The sequence below is a fragment of the Leptidea sinapis genome, chromosome 36 (assembly GCF_905404315.1).
Source record: "Leptidea sinapis chromosome 36, ilLepSina1.1, whole genome shotgun sequence".
NCBI lineage: Eukaryota > Metazoa > Arthropoda > Insecta > Lepidoptera > Pieridae > Leptidea > Leptidea sinapis.
Window position 1 is genome coordinate 4,131,352 of NC_066300.1, and position 23,729 is coordinate 4,155,080.

At 34.8% G+C, this 23,729-nt stretch overlaps 1 protein-coding gene across 2 annotated transcripts in view; it reads right to left on the reverse strand.

Annotated features, from left to right (window-relative positions):
• Nucleotides 1-274: 274 nt before the first annotated feature.
• LOC126975603 (venom protease-like) overlaps nt 275-23,729 on the reverse strand; it is a 36,958-nt gene continuing 13,503 nt past the window's right edge. For both annotated transcript variants that reach the window (XM_050823569.1, XM_050823568.1), the window contains 7 exons: nt 20,412-20,566; nt 13,645-13,867; nt 10,880-11,012; nt 6,031-6,194; nt 4,433-4,534; nt 3,372-3,556; nt 275-2,612 (listed from right to left, as the gene is read on the reverse strand). In XM_050823569.1, coding sequence (XP_050679526.1) covers nt 2,463-2,612; nt 3,372-3,556; nt 4,433-4,534; nt 6,031-6,194; nt 10,880-11,012; nt 13,645-13,867; nt 20,412-20,566 — 1,112 coding nt within the window. In that variant the 3' untranslated portion in view covers nt 275-2,462. The remainder of the gene's footprint in view (nt 2,613-3,371; nt 3,557-4,432; nt 4,535-6,030; nt 6,195-10,879; nt 11,013-13,644; nt 13,868-20,411; nt 20,567-23,729) is intronic.

Genomic DNA, 23,729 nt, shown 5'->3' on the forward strand with positions numbered 1-23,729 from the left:
TAAAAACCGCAAATACATTGTGAAATGTGAAATTAGTGATTCAGCAAAACGGGTTACGGAGGCGAATGTAGCTCAAGAAATGAAGACATATGAATCAGCTTAAGACATAATACACCATAAGCGTACACCATTGTGGTAGGAACGGGGAAAGAGAAGAAGATGAAGAAATATAAAATATATTACACAAGGTAATGTTGTAGTATTGTGTCTGCTAAATCCATTCTAAATCAGCTAGCTGTAAATGAAAAAATCGAAATAAATGAAACTAAACATCTTCGAAATAATAGTTTTATTATATTCGTATGTTTTATAAGGTAACTGAAATAATATTATAAACACTTTATTTAAGAGTACAGTTTGGCACTATTTTGTTTACATATCACAACCTTACAAATATATAATACCTTTAAAGACCGGGCTATAAGCATTATATTAATAATGACTATTTGTCTTCAAGTAGATATTTAATAAGTCAAATGAAAGCGTCTCCAACAAAGTAATATCAGGATTTAAAGTAAAAATCATGTTCGTAAGTAAACTATTAAATACTAACAAAATTATTGTGTCTCCTATAGCAGATATTTCAGAAACAGTACCTACGATTTAAAATATATTACTATTATAAAACATTTTCAATATTATTTAGTTTGTCCTCTTGAAATAATATTTTGTGAAATATACTTAAAATTGTTATTTTTATTAATTTATTATTAATTAATAATAACTGAGCAAAATTTATTTCAATTCCCGCCGTGCCGCGGCTGTCTTCGTCATCAAACTAGTATTTTCAATCCTATTATGACTATCGACTCTGCAAACTTTATAAAGCTGTGTTCAAAAGTATTAGAAAACAACAAAACTCTCTAGATCTATGTTTTTTTAAATTAATTAACAGAATATTCCGATATCAAATATTTTCATATAATTTTCCTTAAAAAATAAATGCACAATTCTCAATTGTCGTTGCTACTATGTAATATAACCGAAGTGCATAATTTGAACGATAATGGCTTATAAGATGTATTGAAAAACACAGAGTAAAATTTTATGTTGATTAAATTAAGTATATATTAAATTAAAAATTAATTTATTAATACTAACTAATATAACAACATATTTAGATATATGTACTTACTGATAACGTTATAAACAATGTTTTCATAAACTAACGAATTTAAATAAAAAAACTTGATAGAAAGAGAGCACCTAATACGAAACAATATTTGTGAGTACGAAAATTTAATATAAGAATACTTTAAGCCTGTATTTCATGAAAATCGTAATAAAGCAAATAATATACCTACATTTGATATTTTTGAATTCTTGCTATCCGTTAAAAACAAAATCAAAAGTAGGTACTACATAAATGATGCATATTAGTGAGAGAACATAACGATTATCTAAATTTATGGTTGTATTATGTACGTATATATTAATACTTTTGATTTCTATACAGTTTATTTATATATTATAATTTATTACTGTACACTCATATAAATGCTAATGTAATATTCATATTTTACAAACAAAAATATATATTTTATAAAATTAGAACAATATATTTCTAGTCCCAATTTACGAAAATCAAAAAATCAACTCGAACCATTCGGAAATCTGTTTATTACCTATGTGTTATCATTGGCACTGATATATTTATTATCATTAAACAATTTTTTATCTAAATTATTAACCGTTTTTAATAAACTGGTTGCCAGTGACTTAAATTCATAGAAAGTGCACTGACGAATCTTTCATTAGGAATATTAGGATATAAGGACTTCGCACCACGGGCACCACTCTGAGAGTACTTGTAAATCTTTTATTAAATTAAATTGCACATCGACATTTCAAAAGGCGTCTATTAGGCAAACCGTGATCAAGTAAGCTTTATCATAATTGTGTATAAAATAAACATGTCACATGTAAGTGCGATAATACGAATTTCAATGTTATTAAAAACGATAGACTATGTAGACTAGTTATGATAGTTCGCAATATAACGCGGGTCGGAGCTGGGAAAGAACCACGTCATAAATAATTCTGGTTGACTTCAAATGATTGCAAAAATAAATTTTTATTGGTGAGTGGTAAAGTGTCAGGACTTGACGTCAATATGACGTCACCAAGATGGCGGCTAGTGCCTCTCAAGTTGCGGGTGCAACGAGAAAAACAATAACTAACTGCCGCCATTTTCTATATTCAGCCACAATTCTAAATTCGCGATCATATATTGGTATTTTAAGCCATTCTCTGCTTCTCGCGCTTCAATAACCGAATTGCGTAATATTTTAAATTGCCGATTAAGGATCCCTTGAGGATTGACATAAAATAACAATGCTAAATAATCTTAAATTAGAGATCTGATGTTGGAAGCGGTCATTGACTGGATCATATTTGACACTATCAAAGACCGAAACGCAAATATTATATCTTTTCATAATCATAATTTACAATTAGTGCTTCTACTGAGGACCAAGAAGTTGTTGTTGCAGCCAGGGTATGAAGTGAGTGACTCTGGTGTAGACGCCAGGAAACCCGGCCTCTGCGCACTTGCGGCCAAAGGACACCACGCCGATTTGGAAGAAATATGTCTTGTAGGTCTTCGGGTTCCACTGAAATGAGACAAATAATAACTTTAAGTAAGAATAAAGGAGTCAAAATAAATATGTCAGCGAGGCAGTATTTTATCGATCTATAATAGAAACAATAGCCGCTAGATGTCGTTATTTCTTCCTCCTCCTCGCGTCGCTTTCCTCATTACTGAGGGTCGTGACTCCCCCGCTGCATCAGTTTCTCCCGTACGATTCCCCTCCATCTGCTGCGAGCCTTAGATGTCGTTATTTAAAGGGCGTCAAATACTGTTTCCTTTAGAAATGGCGTTTGAGTGAAGTCTGTGTTCAGTTCCGAACGATACGTCATGTGTCATATCATTTGATTCTCACGACCGACGGTGCCCCCGATTCGAACTTCACCCATCACGTACCAATGTGATTTGGTTTTCAAATTTATTATACGTTAATTTGACTCTGTGACTCCTTTGGGGAGAGAGTATGCTGGATTAGCTGCGGGGATCACATACCATCAAATTACCCGTTTGCTTGCTCTACCTCCCCTTCCGTAATAAACAAACTTTACGACATAAATGCATAGTTATTTTACGGCCAAAATATGTTGCACTTAAAAAAAACAATTGGAATTTTTGTTAAATTTTGCCGGCAAAATGTAAAAGTTCCATAGAAATCCCCCTCTTGCGGGTAAAATTATAGGGTAAAAAACCGCGCGCGAATACGTGTTAAGTACATGTTATTATAATTTATAAAAATGATGATCTTCTATACAACCGTCTGATTTTTGAATTTGAAAATACTCACAACTGGTTGCATGAGCGGTCCCCCGCTATCCCCCTGGCACGCGTCCTTTCCCCCCTTCTTGAATCCGGCGCACAGCACGCGCTCGTCTATCACCTGCTTCTGGTACTTCACGTAGGCCTGCTTGCACTCATCGTTGGTCACTACTGGAAGTTGAAGCACTTGCAGGTGCGACGCTGAGGGTCCACCTGAGGAGATATAATGTGTATTATTATTATAAATATACAAAATTTGAATTTCCGAAAATTTTTCATTATTCCTTACATGATCAATAATAATAGCATAGGAGGTCTACTACCGAAATCGAAAGCCGAAGTTTCGTTCTAAACGAAAGAACACTGAACTTCAAATTAAATACTATTACCAAAGTACTTCGAATCCGAATAGTGCGGACTGATTTCATTTCGGAACCATATCAAAAAGTTAATGTCAAGTGAATTTGGGAATAAGGTGAACGAAAGACAAAGTGTCTAATCGCGAACTTCGTATCGATGTTCGGATTCAAAACACTTTCGTAATAGAAAAATGTACGATCCGTCAAGCGAAATTTCGTATCTCGATTTTGGGCTCCTAATCCTGTAGATGAAGTTATTGCGTTAATACTAAAGTTGTTGTGTGTTAATGTGTTGGCAAAGTCTCCTTTAACTAGAGCCCTTCGCCATATAAATGAACTCCACAACAAAGTGGACATTTTTGAGTGTACGTGGAGTGATCTCACAAGGGTATTGTTATATGTAGTATGTTATGGTAAATAGTAGTATGTTTAAGTTTTTTCTATTTCTGGTGTGATATATTATTTGTAATGTAATGTAGTTTGATTGTATGATTAGTTTTAGTTTGATTTGATTGTTGTTTGCTGTGTTTGTTATTCTTGTTTGTTTGTAACTGTCGCATTAGGTAATACCTGTAATGATAGTTGCTATGTGTGTGTGAAATAAATAAATAAATAAAGTTGCTTGAAGATCTTAATAATGATTGATTTGAGTCCATCAGGTTCAGTTCCAAAAAAATCGTGTTTTTATTCATCGCCAAGATGAGAAAAGGCGCAAAAATGTTTTACTTACGAAACTCAGTGTCTCCCCAGCCAGCGATCAATGGGTTGTAGTTCTCGAAGCTTCTGGTCCTCAGTTCAGGTTCCAGGGGTATACATATTGGTTGAATTAGTTCTGAAATTGTTTATTATATATCGAATCAAATCAAAATTACTTTATTCATGGAGGTTAAAAAGATGACATTTATGAATGTCAAAAGATTTCTTTTCTTTTTACATATACCGCCACTAAGTGAAAACACTAAAGTTATTGGATACATGCAGTAGATGCATCAATCCACACACCGTAAATAAATATAGGTCTTAGATAATTTTTACGTCTTGATCGAGTCTCTTGCTGTTAGACAACCGATAACAACAGGCCAGGTTAAATACTTTAGTGTGCGTGACAAGATAGGTCTAACACTCGCGATTTGTGTCAGTGTTGGTCGTGCATTGGTCAAAATAGAGGCGAACTCTAGACTCAATTTGTTTCGACGTTTTCACAGCTGTCTCATGTCTGTCTAGACTTATAAATGATCTAAGATAAATGTATTATGCTAGGTATCAGAAAAGGTATTATATATACATTTTTGACACTGTAATTCCTATTTTGGGGGCACATAAAGGCTTTTATATCTTGCTTGATGATTTAATATGAGCTTTACCTTACATGTGTATAATATCCAACAGAATCTTTCAAGGTACCTTATTATTATCTTATTCTACCGTATAAATAGATTTGTGTATAAAAATATTGAATTTGGCTACATTTTGGTTATAATTAAAAGAATAATAAAATAAATAAAGGGATATTAGATAGAATTTGGGAACACAAAGAAAGGAAATAAATTATAGTTTAAAATAGTAAAAACACGCACTAAGATTGTAAATTAAAAATAATTTTGAAATATTGAGATAGAACGCTCAATTCGCTAATTATATCTATAAGGTCTCAGTGGAACTCTTTAAGTCCTTTGCAGATCAAAGGCTAATGTTTTTCTACGTTGTTAACACATATTTTTTTACAACAAAAAGAAGATTATAATTATATTTAGAAATATTTAATATTATTACACGAAACAAAACTATAACTACGAGATAGTATATCTATAATACTGGCAGCGAAACGCAGAATTTCGCGTTGGTAAGCTAAGAGGCTGATCCGTTGACCAAAAGCTGTCAGCTTTTGAGTTTCCAGTAAGTAATTAAGACGCGTAGTACTTTGATTATTCTCCGCGACTCTGTGCCCCATGAGGCAAATGTCACGACACAAGGTATAAGTCTCACTAAGACTGTCTGGCTGTCTTCGAAAGTGGAAGCAGAAGCCCCAGTACTAACTGATGTGGCGGAGAAGGAATCGAAGCGACAACGAAAGCGCATCCCACACCAGCGCCGTTCTCCGTGTCTAAAGGCAGTGGTGTTATTCCATCAGGACGCTTGCCATCACGACGGGCAGTTTATTAATTATTTCTAAAATAACGGGTATAGTGCGGCAAATACTCAGCAAATCATTTCATTGATGCTGCGTTTATAAGTGTTTTACGAATGGATGACGATGGAGCTATAGAACGAAAGAGAAAAGTATATAACGCGAGGTGAGCCTGCAGACCTTTGTGGAGAAGGTCTTACCTGTGAAGCTGATATCCTTCTGGAGCACCAGCAGCCCGATGTCATTGGTGAAGGACATGGGGTCATAGTTCTCGTGCTTGATCTTGGTCTTGATGAGCACGTCCACCGGAGTGGCGCCGTCGTCCTCTCTCGCTAGGTCTAACTCCCCAACCCTCACCACGTACCTGGATTATATATTATATTCAATACTTGTTGTTGAATTTGAATAAAAATACGATAAATCAAAGAAAAATAAGAAATTTTTAAAATCACATGTACAATCAAAAGTATAGTGACTTCGGGTATACAATTTCGTAACGTCGAAAGTCCCAGCCTCTATATATTTTTATTAAAGTTTAATTAAAATAAAGCTGTAGTAATTCTACTCAACAGCATTCTCCAGAATATCTATCGATCTAAACGATCTAGCAGCCTGGGAAACAGAACTATATTGTATAAACTGTAATTATTTTCAAACATGGGGAAGTATGGCAGGACCCAGAAATAGAGATCCACTATCAAACATAACTACCAGTCTGGAAGTTAGGTGTTATTGATAATATTTGTTTAAAAGTGGAACCACGCTCATTGCGTCCGTGCAAATATGCACCATTAGTCTTTTTCACCTCAGTATCAGCTCGAATCATTGCGTGCATATAACGCAGAGCAGGTGTGAACAGCTGAAACAAAAGATTGACCCGATCGTTGCCGTCTAGTTCCACCGTAACCACACGCTACAATCTTAGATATCATCCTCAATATCTGGATGTGCGGTGTTTCCACAGTGTGGTCTTTAAGGTACTTTCCACTATGTACAAACTATAGAATAACTGGCTTGCCCTATGTTTCCAGGACAATATTACGACTTCTAGCATTTAAAACGTTGGAAACACTCGTGAGAGTTCTCTTAAGTCCGTCCGCCAAGCAGCAAGAATTTCGTACGTTAACCTGTATTACCTGTGTTACCAAGATTATGGGTACTACAACGGCGCCTATTTCTACCGTGAAGCAGTAATGTATAAGCATTACTGTGTTTCAGTCCGAAGGGCGTCGTAGCTAGTGAAATTACTGGGCAAATGAGACTTAACTTATGTCTCAAGGTAACGAGCGCAGTTATTTGGGTTTTTCAATAATCTTGAGCAGCACTGCATTGTAATGGGCAGGGCGTATCAATTACCATCAGATGAACGTCCTGCTTGTCTCGTCCTTTATTTTCAAAAAATATTTTAACAAAAAAACAAAAACAACGGACTTCAACACTATTCTAAAACAATCGATATAATATGCACTAAAAGGTATAAAAATAATTGTGTGTTTTTATACAATCTAATTCTAGTTACGATTATTGTTATTTTTGGAATGTAACGTATGTATAGCAAATTTAAGACTTTTATGGTTTCCTCATTGATGCCATTGTCACATCTGGACCAAATTACAACCACACGGGAAGCACCAGCTTTCAAATAAAAAAATATCAAAATCGGTTCACCCAGTCGAAAGTTTTGAGGTAACAAACATAAAAAAAACATACCGACGAATTGAGAACCTCTTCCTTTTTTGAAGTCGGTTAAAAAAATTAAATATAATGCATCATGCTCGCTTTAACAGATTTAGGACGGCAGCCATTGCATCTGTGCGAGTGAGACGCATTATATTTACACAGGAGTGACAGAGACAGGTAATAAAGGTTAACGTACGAAATTCTTCCTGCTTCGCGCCTGGACTTTAGTGTTACTAGAGGGTATGGGCGGTGGTGATCAGTTAGAATAAGGTGACCCGTAGGCTCGTTTATCATCCTCTTCTATAAAATGTATAAGAATATTTTCTTATTCATGGACACATGGAAAATTCATCTAAGATAAATAAGGATGAAGATTACTGTTTAATTAACTATTCACAACGCAAAATCTTGTGTCATCTGGTAATCTGATGGCACTGAATTATATATACTTGCGATTATTCAGATAACACTCCGCCTGAATTATAATTTACTTGATAAAAGAGGAAAACAAGTTCTTGGTTAAACAATCTTTCAGACAGACAAAATGGAAAAGAAGAAATAAAAATTAGGAAAGAAATTGTTGAATAAAACTCAAATCATTTATGCAAATTTTCTTTGACGCTCGAAAAATTGAGACAAATTAATATATATTTACTAAAACTCGTTTCATTGCAACACGAAATAGTGATTTTCAAAGTTCCTTGACGTACTAAATAGTATATTACTAAAATTAACAAACACCGTTTTTTTAATTGCTTATAGTATGCTTATCAAATGCATGATAATAACTTGAAGGCGAAGTATACACTTACATAACAAATATAACACAGAGTTCAAACTGTATCAATAAATATATTTAAAGATTAAAAATAAAATTAAAGTCTGCTGTAAATCATATTACTACGCATAAAACTGCGGATTACGTAAAAAAATTGGCGAATGTAAGTTACTTTTATGATTAATTTGACGCTTTCAAATTTTCCAGAGAAATTCCCTCGGGAGAAATTCTGAACGGCATCACAATTGCGCTTCTCATCGAGACACAAGATGTTAAGTCTCATTCATCACTATCATCATCCGGAAGACGTCCACTGCTGGACAAAGGCCTCCCCCAAAGATCTCCACGAAGATCGGTCCTGCGCAGCCCTCATCCCAGATCGGTCCATCTTGTGGGGGGCCTAACAACACTACGTCGTCCAACAACTCTCTCGTATCGTCAACAAGTCTCCATGAGCCCACCCTTAAAACTTATCACTGTGTCTGATAAGATCTGTAGTGACACCCACTATGTATATTATTGTTCAGTGCTAAGATTGAGTCCTTTCATTAATCTTCATATTATACGAGTATCTTACGCATGAACTGACTCAAACGACTGAACGCTCTTACGCTGAATAGCTCTTCCCAAAGCGATGCTACGTTTACGAATTCAAGGACCACATTCACATAGATTATGTAACGGTTTTCAATCAGCACTGTTACAGAATCTATTACAGCCTAAGATTGAGAGATCATTCTGAGTCTCAGCTTAAGTAGCTTTTTATTAATAGCTTTCATAAGGGATTCGAAGTGTGTTAAGCCTGGATTTCTGGTCCAGAGATTACGGCATTCTTGGGAAAATAGGGTGTTAAGGGTCAATTTGATAAGACTCTTTGAGACATAAGAAGGATTCAGAGTCTAATTGAGTGATTTTGGCACCAATACATGGAAGTTCGTTACTGCATTCATTCTTTTTGAAAAAAATCCCCGCATGTCCTGATATCACATTGATGGATAATCTTCGCCCATTATTCTTGCATCACCAACGACCTAAGAAGTTCGTATTTAGATTTGACGCATTTACACATTAGCACCACGTGCTATTCTAGGATTTGCTATAAATTTAATATAGACAGGTAATCGTCGTTCAACTGCAAAACAAATTATGTTGCCATTACCTCCCACGTATGTAACAGCACGTTATTATATTGTATGTTATTATTGGTATTGTTAGAATAATCTATCTGGAATTATACTGTACGTCTATTATAAATCACTTTGCTCTTATAAATACATATTTTCCATTATCATTTTGTTATAATATGTAAGCACTAGTGACTACTTTTGTTTAAAAATAATAGTAACTTCGTCTTGACAACTTACGCACACTTAATTGTAACTATTGCATTAATAAATTACGAACATTATTAATATTACGACAAATATTGGTTTGTTACTGAGTCTTTTTTGGTTTTCGGATCGAGAACCCATCGATTTGATACTTGAAACATATGAAAATCGGAATAAAAAAACGCATTCAAGACTTTTGGTTAAATAAATTGCGTGATTGATTGAATTGATAATGGACATTTATTTTATGAAATTTTCATTCAAAAATTATCTTAGGTCGCTAAGGATCTAAGGGCGAAGTCTATTATCTACGAGATTTCTCTCGATAATTTTAACGCCTTACACAATAAATTAAATCTAATTACTATCAAGATATTATAATTCAGACAGGATATCAACTGAGTAATCGCAAGTATACATAATGCAGTACAATTTACAACCTCAATCAAAGATCTCCCGATGACACAAACTTTTGCGTGTTGAATAAATTTCCTTCGTGATATATATCTTTAAATTTTATGGCGCACGCATGGAGCAGGGTCAAAAGAGCTCAGTTTTGAGCACATTATTCCACGTTTTTTTTTATAAAAGAATGGGCAACCGGGCAAGATGATCACGACATGGAACTTTGGGAGGCAACACAAGCCCATGCAACCGCGAACAGCGGGTTAAGAGATGTGTTGCCGGCCTTTAAGTTGGGAGAGTATGTCTATGCTCGAAGGTCTATAAGTCATAAAAAGTAATAGAGTAATAAAAATACACAAAAAGTCTGTAAGATGACAACCAAACTGTAGAATGAGCTTCCATGTGCAGTGTTTCCAAGACGATACGACGGGTACCTTCCTTCAAAAAAGCACATACACTTTCGTTATAGATCGGTAACGCTCCTGTGATTCCTCTGGTACCGCAGGGAATGTGGATAAGAGAAGGCGGTGATCACTTAGCATCAGGTGATCAGTACTCTTGTTTGCCTTTCTCTTCCACAAAAAAAACATGAAATTCTAAACAACTATTTATATGTTCTCATAACGTGTGTATGAATTGTTTATATTCTGAAATACTTATTAACACGGCACCATTACGTGTTTCATCATTATCATCAAGCGGGAATACGTCCGCTGCTGGACAAAGGCCTCGCCCAAAGATCTCCACCACGATCGATCCTGCGTTCCCTCATTCAACGTATTCCGACGATCCTAACCAGATAGTCTGTCCATCGTGTAAAGTATTTATGATATGTATATATAAATATTGACTTACAGGTCTGTTTCATGGTTGTGGATGCAATGCGCCGCAGTCAGTACGTGATGGTGGGAGATGAGGGAGCCTCCGCACAACCATCGAGTGGACCCGCGGCTCTGGTATCCCAACAGAGCCATCCAGGGGAAATCACCTGCACAAAGACAAATAATTACACAAATAGATTCATATATCATCACTTCAGCAGAAGAACGCATACTGCTGGATTTGTCTCATTTGTTGAGGTTCTTTGAGCCTCCGCAAAAGATCTCTACGACGATCGGTTCTGCGCTGCCCTCATACAACCGATTACTATTACCAGTATTCTTGACCAGATCATAGAATCAACTTGGTGGCCTACCAACAGTGCATCTTGAGTCCCAACTGTGCGTGTCGTGTCATACCAGAACAGCACCACCCCATTCCCTCCCGTGGGTGTCGTAAGACCAAGAGCTACAAAAAAACAGAGGATGGACATCAGCATCTTTCCGAGAGAGCATCATCATTATCTATTGCTATCGCCGACCCGCTTGCCAAGCGTGCCGGTTATGGTCAAACACCCCGCATGATATGTAAATATAAATGCATGTCATCACGGTCTCCTAGAGCGGTAGGCCGAGATTCCACTTTCAGCAAACTTTTCATACATGTCCTCTTGTTCTTTTTGACTGGTCCTTTTTTGACATCCCTGACCTGATCGTGGAATGTACATTGAGCTCGTCCTTCTTCAATTCATCTCTATTAGCTTAGTAATGTGCAGACAATCTGCTTTCATCCACCCCCTGTGTATGACCAAGCAAGCCATCTTTCCAATAACAGTAACTAGATCTTCTTTTATAAATATTCCTTTCGAATCAACTCCATAGCTTCCGTTTCTATTCATCTTCTGCCACTCCCAACTTCAACACGCCTCTATGAACGTAATCACAGTACCAGTAATAAAGCGTGATAAAATATTATACGTACAAACGTTGACAAACTTGTTACCACATACCCACTTTCTGGATTAAATCTGCAGTCTTCCAGAACACAACATTTCAACAGTGGTAGGCTCCTTTAAACAGGATGCCGGCTAGATTGCGGGTACCACAACGGCACCTATTTCTGCCATGAAGCAGTTATGTGTAAGCATTTCTGTGTTTCGGTCTGAAGGGCGCCGTAGCTAGTGAAATTACTGGGCAAATGAGACTTAATATCTTATGTCTCAAAGTGACGAGCGGAATTATAGTGCCGCTCAGAAGTTTTAGGTTTTTTAAGAATCCTGAACGGCACTGCATTGTAATGGGCGGGCGTAACAATTGCCATCAGCTGAACGTCCTGTTTCGTCCCTTATTTTTATAAAAAAACACAAATAATGTGTTTCGTATTATTAACCTGGGCTGAATAAAGTACCTGTTGTGGGCTATTAAGTACACATCATTTTATTTATACTTAACAGTATGAAACAAGTTGTTTTCGAACTACCAATGACTAGTACTTAGCAAGGTTTATTTAAGTATTATTGAATGCGACGACTATTTACTTAAATAATAGAAGTAGCTAATTATTCAGTAGACAAACACCCAACTAAGTGTTTACCGTGCCCCTAGCTGCGAAAATATTCGCTAGTGATAATATGTGACTAAAGGTAAAGTTTTGTTAGCCTTGAATGCCATTTAAATCTTTTTTTTGCTGGTTTTTTATTTCGTACAAATATGAGGGCAGAAAAGTTTTATGGAAATCCACTAAAGTAAATAAGAGGGCAGAATAATATGTGAAAATCCATTGCTAAGTACGGTACGACACTAGCCAGGCCTCAATCCAGCCTAGGGAGCAGGCGGTCCGAGGTTTTTTTTTTTATAGAATAGAGACAAATGAGCGTATGGGTCACCTGGTGTTAAGTGATCACCGCCACCCACATTCTCTTGCAACACCAGAGGAATCATAAGAGCGTTGCCGGCCTTAAAGGAAGGTGTACGCGCTTTTTTTGAAGGTACCCATGTCGTATCGTCCCGGAAACACCGCACAAGGAAGCTCATTCCACAGCTTTGTAGTACGAGGTTCGAGTCTCTTTAATTTTTCACATTAATTTTGAGGTTATGTGAAAAAAGTGTGTAAACAAAAGTTGTAGATATTTTTATTACCATTATAACTTTTGCCATTTAACTTTTTTCGATAGGATTTGTAGTTTTGCCGGAATTCAAAATAAACCATTTTTTACCCTAAAACCCCCGCCTGTTATTTATTTTTCCTTTAACTTTTGTTATATTATCAAATATATTATATCTTTATATATATATAATTCTTCTGTGAGTGTGTATGTCACTGAACTCCTCCTAGACGGCTGGACCGATTTTGATGATATTTTTGTGTGTTCCAATGAATTTGAGATTGGTGTGTGTCTTCAGGTTGATTCGAGAATGGTTTAGATTCATAATTAAACTACCTCCTAAACGGCTGGACCGATTTTGATGATTTTTTTGTTTGTTTCAGTGAATTTGAGATTGGTTTGGATCCTCAATTCCGTTCATATAATATAATTCTCCTGCTCATGTGTATGTTAATGAACTCCTCCTAACGGCTGGACCGATTTTTTAAATTTAAAACGTGTGTACAGGACAACGTCTGTTGGGTCCACTAGTATAAATATAATTTTCAAAGGCTATTATTAGTTAGGCACTGGTCTATTATTAGTTAACCCTAACTTACACTGGATCTGCATAATTTGTAAAATTGTTAGTTAATAAAGACATTTCGGATCAAATCCATACATATATTATATAAATTAGTCTATACGTGTTACTTACCAAGCTTAGCATCAATTCCTCCTACAACCCTGCTCAGAGAGGCGTTACTGACTCCGCACTCGGGAGCCACTGGGAGGGCCGGAAGGTAGTCGCTGTCAACCGCAGTCTTTCCCGCTGCTTTAGGGTCCTCTGGTTCTTCGGGCGCTGGAGCCGGAGTAGGTTCAGGCGTTATTGGCGCTTGCGTCGGAGGAACTTCAGGAATACCCGGAAGAGGACAGCACACCTAAACATTTTACAGTAAGGTTATTAACTTAACTTGATTCTAACAAAAACGGATTAACAAAAACAGGTAGATTTTGTAATAGTGTAGATGAAACCCGAGGATTTGCAACGGTACATCCTCTTTGAATGTGATTCTTTAATGCGTAAACGCATCTTTTTGGTAAGGCCAATTTTTCAACCACATGAGATACGTCAGATCATTGTAAAAGATAATAAGATTTATTAAAAGAATGTATATAGACCTATATTTACAGTAGCTATCGCGCTAGATCACAGTGGTCACAGGGCTGGCTGCCTTGAACTGTACTAAAGCCGTTTTACCAGATTTAACCATCGTTTAAAGTATTAAGAGTTAATCATTTCAAGTCAATTCATTTTTCAATCATTTAGGTAGCATTGTTCATTAAGTTGTGTGGAAAATTAATATCTTGGACAAGGTCAGTTACATGTTTAAGCCACATCGAGGCTGTGAGTAAATTATTTACTAAAACTCGTTAGAAGAACTGTTGATTTCTGTTGATCAACAAGAAACATGTGTACAAAATGAAAAAAAGGCAATTCGATTGTTTTCAATATAATCTTTAAAGATCTAGGTAGGTAGTGATGATGAGTTTAATAAAACTCAGTTTAAATAAGTTCAAATACCAGTCAGATTTTACATAAACTAAAACAATAGAATGTATCAAATAACTGTCAAAACTGTTATCGATGAGTACGAATAAAATCAAAATTGTTATAATTACACTTACATACACACTTACAACACTTATATACACTTGCAAGGGTAACCAGAACACTCTTTTTTTCTAATATTACATTTTATAAAAAAAAAGATAGCTTAAGTAGGTAATCGGGGAGCCACAATACATCCACTCCCGCTCAACACCTTAGGGAGGAGGGGATGGCTGAAAAACAGCGCTGCATGGAATCATAAATCCATGATTCCATGTCAGGTCAAGCTGAGCCTTTTCCTTTTGCCTTTTGTTTCATCGCGTATCCTAATTGTTCATTTTATATTTGTAATTATTTGTATGGCAATAAAGAATTTATTATTATTATAACAATGTATCTATTGCGATAGGTATAGTGACAGCTTTTGAATGCGATCAAATAGGTTAAGCGTCCAAATTTCGGCGGTCAGCATTTGACGCGTTTAGTCTATTGGTATCTGAGCTTAGTTTGTGTTGATGAAACGTGATTTTAATCTGTAAGCTCGTTTACAGCCGTAAACTTAGTTTAAAGTGTTCTGATCGCGTTCTACTTAAATGGTGAAATCAGCCCTTAGACTACTGCGACACAGACGCCTTTGACAAATTTTGAATAATTAAATGAAACAGTAAGTTACAGTTGTGTCTCTTTAATAGGTTCCTAACTTGACTAATTTATGTTATAGAAAGCCATACAAACGTTGTTTAACAATTCTTATTTCCTATACATCGCCACGCAAAAGACTTACTAACTTGACATAACCGAGTAGTATTCATTACAAATTCTTATTTGATACCAGTGTTAACATTATGATTATCAAATACATTAGATTATCGGGAATATAATACAACATACAACCCCAATACAATAACAATCGATGAAATAACAATAAGTTTTCACCCATAGATAGATTGAAAGAGTTTGAAAAAAAAAAGAAATCACGTATACGTTCTATAAATCGGACATTGAAACGTCAAAAACAAAAAAGGAATCATGTGTCATACTCAGATCGCCAATGTAGGATTGCGTTTGAATTTATAAATAACTCATTCGACAGATCTGCTGACGATCGTAAAATGTATAAATGTAAATGGTCTGGGTCGTAAAATCTTCAATAAATATAATATTATCATTTTAATTAACAGAAATAAGGCTGCGCACACATCTACTACTATTATTTTCCAGTGAGAAAACATTATATAATATATAAACCCGAGTGAAGTCGTACATATTCACATCTATTACGTATAATATTTATAGATTCGTCATGTCTGTCTGTCTGTCCGTCCGTATGTCACAGCCAATTTTTTCAGAAACTATAAGAACTATACTGTTGAAACTTGGTAAGTAGATGTATTCTGTTAGCCGCATAAAATTTTCACACAAAAATAGAAAAAAAATAAAACAAAAAATTTATACTTAGAACTGAAACTCAAAAAAAAAAATTTACCCATACGTGGATAGGTTCAAAAATTATATTGGAGTTTCTAATTTCAAAGTCAAAGTCAAAGTCAAAAAATGTTTATTCACTGTAAAACTTTATAAGTTATTTAGTGCATGTCAGGATGAAGTACAAAAGTTACAATAGCATTTAAATGAGTATAACAATATTCATTAACAAAATTTAGAACATTAATTCCAACTATCTTTATCATTCAAATAATCTTTCACATTATAATAGGCCTTAGATGTTTATTTATTTTTTACGATACATTTAAATAGGTAATATTTTAATTTAATTTGGGAGTTTATTATAAAATATAACACAATCTAACACAATTTCATTTTCTCTAAACTGAATAGTTTGCGCGAGAGACACTCCCAACGTGGTAAAATGATCTGTGTGGCACTGGTCTTCCAAAACTGGAGTCTACTCAGTCATAGTTGTCACGATAATTTTATGAACTTCTTTAACAGTAGGAGGCTCCTTTGCACAGGATACCGGCTAGATTATGGGTACCACAACGGCGCCTATTTCTGCCGTGAAGCGAAAACGTGTTTCAATTCGAAGGGCGCTGTAGCTAGTGAAATTACTGGGCAAATGAGACTTAATATCTTATGTCTCAAGGTGACGAGCGCAGTTGTAGTGCCACCCAAAACTTTTGTTTTTTTTTTAGAATCCTGAGCGGCACTACATTGTTATGGGCAGGGCGTATCAATTACCATCAGCTGAACGTCCTGCTCGTCTCGTCCCTTACTGTCATAAAAGAAGAGCACAACACGGTGACCCCATTGTGTGAAATTTGGAGCCGATCTGACATTTAGGAGTAAAAATATAAATATTTGTAATACACAATAAATAAAATTTGGATTTAAAAATGTTATTTAAAATAAAATCAACTTAAATCAACTAATTTTTTAAATGCCAAGGCCGTTTACTATCCAATATTCTAATAAGCGTTAGAAAATCATTAAGGCGACTTTTGCTATGCTAAAACCTCAAGAGGTACTTATTGTATCATAACAACTTAATCGGTTAACCGCATCATTAAAAGGGGTACGAGTTACGGCTTAGCTTTGTATTTTTTTATTTGGTTTTATTTCAAATTGAAATAATTTTTTTTTATATCACTGGTATGCGTATTTGTCCGAGATATCTTCCGGGTATATAGTTGTTCATAATATCATCAGTAATGTTTATTCAAGAATGGTCCTTTAATTTAGAAATGTATAATGTTACTTTATTGATCAAATCTTATAACTATACACAATACTATTATAGAACATTGGTAATTTTTTTTTTAAATGTTTAATAATGTATTTTAGTATAAGCGCCGTGTAAACATTGTTTTTTTTTTATTTATATTATTATTATTTATGTATTTGATTCAGAAATAATCTTAAGGCGACACTAAGGGTGAGATCTATAACTTAGCGTTTGATCAGGCTTTACTTACATAAAACTTCGCTTAGTGTAAGCTTAGCAAAATCTTTGGTTTCATTTTATAGTCAGTGAGAGGCTCCTTTGCACAGGATGCCGGCTAGTTGGGTACCACGACGGCGCCTATTTCTGCCGTGAAGCAGTAAGCCGTAAACATTATTGTGTTTCGCCTTGAAGGGCACCGTAGCTAGTGAAATTGCCGGACAAATGAGACTTAGCATCTTATGTTTCAAGGTGACGAGCGCAATTGTGGTGCCGCTCGGAATTTTTGAGTTTTTCAAGAATCCTGAGCAGCACTGCATTGTAATGGACAGGGTATCAATAACCATCAGCTGAACGTCCTGCTCGTCCCTTATTGTCATAAAAAAAATATATTTCATTCTTATTAGGGAGAAAAACAACATTTTTTTATCCGAATTCAAAAAAGGAGGAGGTTCTCAAATCGTCAGTATGTTTTTTTTTATGTTTGTTACCTCAGAACTTTCGACTGGGTGAACCGAATTAGATTTTTTTTATTTTATTGTCATTTGGCAGCTGAAATTAAGCTGAGCTTAAGCGAAGACAGCCCAAAGAGAAAGTCAAGTTCGCGTTTTATTATTATTACTGAACTATTGCTGAACTAAGTGTTACGTAAGTAGACTGAGAAAAGTCTAACCCCCTCATTCATAATGGTCCGCTAACTTAAAACAGCCGCTAAGGAGTGTTTTTTCTCATTCTGACTTATGTCAATAGAAGAAGACAGAGTGTGAATTAGCAATGCTTTAAGTTAGCAGACTATTATGAATAAGGGGGTTAGTAGGTACGCTCTATAATAGATCTCAGTCTAAATGTCAGCGAGCTTGAAGGAGTCACTCCTGGGGAAGTACCGCGATCCCCGAAATGTATATTTTATATCATACTAGCTATAATACTGTTTTATAGAAATTTGCCAATAATATTTCAAAACATCAAGAATTATTTCGTAAAAAATGCTCCCTGTTGTTATAATGAAATTGTTTCACAGCGGAACTGTCAACCCGTGCGTCACTAAATTCTCTCATAGAAAATATGCCCATACAAAGCAAATATTGAAAATAAAAATAATTATGGGTCCCAAATCGAAATAAAAACTATCCTATCTCTCAATTTGGACCAAGAAGTAATTCCCGTTATTTTAATTTAAAAGACGTTCATTAGTTTAGGAGTCTATCGCTAGACAAACAACGTGTCACGTAATTTATATATATTAAGATATATTACGATAATTATATTTCGATAGTGATGGTTAAAATACGTTACTTTCTTCATAAGTAAATTTTTTGCCAGTGTAAGGCGTGAGTTATTTGAGTTTTAACTGTTTTTTCGAAACTTAATAAGTAATGAATAAAGTGATAAATCGTAAGTGAATGAAGTGATCAGCAATAAATAGTAGTAATAGAAGAAAACTACTAAACAATAGAAAATAATTCCTACTTTTTAGTAAAGTTTATTTATAAAAGCGTGTTTTTTAAAACTATTATTTGCATTGTTGAATTAAAAATTCTCTTTTGGCATTCGAATATTTCCTAATATTAGATAAACCGGTTAAAGATAATGGCAAAAATTTTAAATGTAAAATTTAACAACAATTCCTGCCTCATGACGATAAATGAAAATTATATAAATTAACAAACATCTTATTTTCCAAATTGCAATATTGAATAATTCTATTGGCAATTAAAACAGTGCCTCGATAGATCTACTAAGTTTGAACGAAATCTGGCCGTTTAAAGTGGGCCAAAATCACGCCCAAATGAGTCGGTTACAAACAAACATACATACCACCTGTATGACTAAGCTAATAAAAAACTTATCAAAAAAGATAATTACAATAATAAACATAATTGTATAATAAAATCCCAATACTAAATTAATTATCTTTAAGACTGTGAAAGTTAAGAATAAACGCAATAATTCTTGTCTGATTATGGCTGTTTTTAATGTAATATTATCCGTAGTAATCTGAATGTCATATGGCTAGTTTTTTCTGTTCTGTGTAATATTTATTTATTTATTTATTCAAGGTTCACCAACACAGAATACACAAGACAATTCATAAGATTGTAACATAAATTTCAAAAATCGTGTTCCTGCAATTACAGGTGAACACATCATGCACATAAACATACAAACAATAGGTCATTAATAAACAAATTAAATCAAATAGGACCGAGATGGGAGCCTTGTGGTACACCAGTTGTCATTGAACATGTGGATGAGTTGAATCCATTTACTGCAACTATACCAGATCTATTTGCAAGATATGAACTGAACCATCTAAGAAGGCTATTTTCGATTCCCGATGCAGCAAGTTTTTCGGTTAAGATTGAATGGTTAACTCGATCGAACGCCTTGCTGAAATCGGTGTATATGATGTCCACAGAAGATCTAGAGTCTACGGTTTTAGAAATGCTTTCAACAAAAGATACCAAATTAGTAGCGGTAGACTTATTGGCTAAGATACCGTGCTGATGAGTAGTTATAATATGTCTTAAATGCCATGTGATTATATGAGCCATATTGCCATAGTATAACCTGTTCCGTATGTAAAAAAGACATAGACTAAGTAGATCTTTATATAGTGTTAACATAATACGACGAAATTGGAATGTAATATTGGCATATTACAGCCAGATCGAAATGTAAATAATATTTGAATATTATATTCAGATCCTATTTGAGTATAAGTTCAGATAAAATATTTTTTTTTATGGAAAAGGAGGAACAACTAGCGTACGGGTCACCTGGTGTTAAGTGATCACCGCCGCCCACATTCTCTTGCAACTCCAGAGGCATCACAGGAGTGTTGCCGGCCTTTAAGGAAGGTGTATGCATGTCGTTTCGTCCCGGAAACACCGCACAAGGAAGCTCATTCCACAATTTGTAGTACGTGAAAGAAAGTTCCTTGAAAACATAATATATATATATAGACACATACCTTAGGATCGTTTCCCTCGAAGCCACAAGCGGACTGCCGCAGCATTCTGACCACGTTGGAGGTGACACCCTGCTGAAGCAGCTTGACGAAGGGTTCACAGCCCTTAATGGCGACACAGGTTCCATCTTTCCCATCCACTGTTTTGCATGTCTCTTCTGTCAACAGGGTAAGCTATTTTGTAGTAGAGCCTCTTGCTGCTTGACAACCAATGAAAACAGGACAGGTATATTACTTTAGTGTGCGTACATTGCTCAGAATAGAGGTTGACTGTCAACCTCATTTTATTTCGATGTTTTCACAGCTGTCACAGTCCATCTAGAGGTATAAATGTTCTAAGACTAAAAAGGCTGACAGTAAAAAAAATGTGAGAGAAAATTTGTTATTTTGTACATTTGTTTAAATCACTCAAAAACTAGAACCTTAAGAGGGTACGTAATCTTATAAAATAAGATATTTTTTATTTTGTACTTAACCAGTTATCTAATCTTCATTTTGTTACTGACAGCTAGAAAATGCAGACAGAAACGCTTGGTGTAGAAGCAATACACATTTCTATGTGATTTTGTGAAATTTAGCAGAATTTACAAAGCAATAAATTGGCCAAAAATATCGCCTAATTCTATTAATTTTATGTACGTACTTATTATTGCATTTATCGTACATAGGCTAACTGAACCCAAACGTTAAAAGTCACTCACTATACGTAGGTGAGGTATCCAACGTAAAGTGTTGAATATTATGCCGCTAAAAAGTCACCAACTATACGTAGGTGAGGTATCCAACGTAAAGTGTTGAATATTATGCCGCTAAAAAGTCACCAACTATACGTAGGTGAGGTATCCAACGTAAAGTATTGAATATTATGCCGCTAAAAAGTCACCAACTATACGTAGGTGAGGTATCCAACGTAAAATGTTGAATATTATGCCGCTAAAAAGTCACCAACTATACGTAGGTGAGGTATCCAACGTAAAGTGTTGAATATTATGCCGCTAAAAAGTCACCAACTATACGTAGGTGAGGTATCCAACGTAAAGTGTTGAATATTATGCCGCTAAAAAGTCACCAACTATACGTAGGTGAGGTATCCAACGTAAAATGTTGAATATTATGCCGCTAAAAAGTCACCAACTATACGTAGGTGAGGTATCCAACGTAAAGTGTTGAATATTATGCCGCTAAAAAGTCACCAACTATACGTAGGTGAGGTATCCAACGTAAAGTGTTGAATATTATGCCGCTAAAAAGTCACCAACTATACGTAGGTGAGGTATCCAACGTAAAGTGTTGAATATTATGTCGATAAAAAGTCACCTGCTATACGTAGGTGAGGTATCCATCGTAAGGGGTGGAATATTATGTCGGTAAAGTTGCCCACTATACGTAGTTGAGGTATCCAACGTAAAGGGTTGAATATTATATCGATAAAAAGTCACCCACTATACGTAGGTGAAGTGTCCATCGTAAAGGGTTGAATATTATGTTTTTCAAGCAACACCCCTTTGTAATATCGGTATTTAATTCCCGGACATAGTGTATATTAATAATCATACTAATACTATACTACTGTTCATTATAATACAAATTATGCATGCTATGATTAGTTAAGAATTGTTTAATTGCTGGTAAGTTCATTATTAATACGATATATTTGTATTACATGTTTGTGAATCCATTAACTGAGTTACTTTTGGGTTGGAACAGCTCACGAATAATTTTAATTCGTTTTGCTTTTTTTATCTGTGACTTTGAGAACGTTGCTTAAAGCGGTTTTGTATGCATAATGCATATATGCCATAACTAAATAATAAATGGCTAATGCTTATTTCAAACACAGTTAATTCAAGTGGCATAATGTGTAATTTAATAATAAGGATTTCATACTTCTAATTCCTTCTTTAGGAACGCTGTGGCCTTGGTGATGAAAAAGCATCTGTACTGTATTTTTTTATATTTTAAAATGGATGCCCAAAATATTTTTTATCTATATCTACAGTTGACACATGAGGGTTTCTTTATATGGAGGTTATCCCTCCATATAAAGAAACCCTGGATCAATCCAGATCGCGCTCATCAAAAAGATGGTTTGTCATCACAACTGAACTAAGATCCAATAATTCAATTCTGTACGATAATGAAAGTGGTTCTTAGTGAGACTGAATTAGCTTGCAAGAATTAACCCACACATTTTGAGGAAGAAATAACAAACACGGCTAATAAATTAAAATTTTGCAAAATAAGTTCGAACATCCAAATGAAAGGCCGCCAACACGACATGGATGGCCGCGATCTCTCCATTCCATCCATCACCCATTACATTAAAAAAAATCAATAAAATAGTTGACTATTAGTCATTTTGGTGATTTGGTAAATCTCAATTATTATTCTACATTTTACTTACAAGTTTGAAGCAAATAAGTAATATTAAATATTTAATGAAATAGATTATCTGCCAAATTTAATTAAATATTAACCTGACAAATTCTGTTAAATATATATAACACTCGGTGTATAAGTTTAATATTCGAGATCTAGTATAAGAGCAATGTGAAGATGAGTATAAGTATGCACATTGCACAATACGGTGTGATGGTGTGACCAGAGACACCTAGCGCATGCAAATATTAAGGAAGCAATTACACCGCACCGAATATTAGTTATACAAAGTAGTAAGAACTTTTCTATTGTATTTACTTGAATATAATAGTCAATTAACTTTTTTGAAGTTAATTGCAAGCTTCTTTTTATGTCTTATTTTAGGGCATATGTTAGTAAAGAATTATTAGTACTTTTGTTACTTAACGCTCTGTACTCTTCGAACTTCAAAATTGGATTTATTTAATGATACTAAAACTAAATTTTGTTCAGTAAAATATACCCTACCCTACTATACCCTCATTAAAGAGTCCTATAGGTCCCTTACAAATTCGACCCAAGATCTGGCACCTCTTCCTGAGAGGATAAGTTTGGAAATTCAAAGAGGTAATTTGCCACCGATCTTAATAATATTCACTTTTTATAATTACACATTTAGTTCCATAATAGTTTATTTAAGTGTAATATAATTGTGTCCCTTTATTGTTGTTAAGTTAGTTATAATAAACACATTTACTACATTTATTAAAATTAACAGCACCACGCAACAGAAATAGCATTTAACGTTATAAAAACAATTAGAATACAACGATTAAATAACTCGTGAATTATAAGTTAGCGATTGAATATTGCTGAATAATTAATGCCGAAAATAAAATCCTTTTCCTCTTGTGTATTATTTCTTGACTAAGCGATGAAGAGCATTCGACAATGCGGAATAAC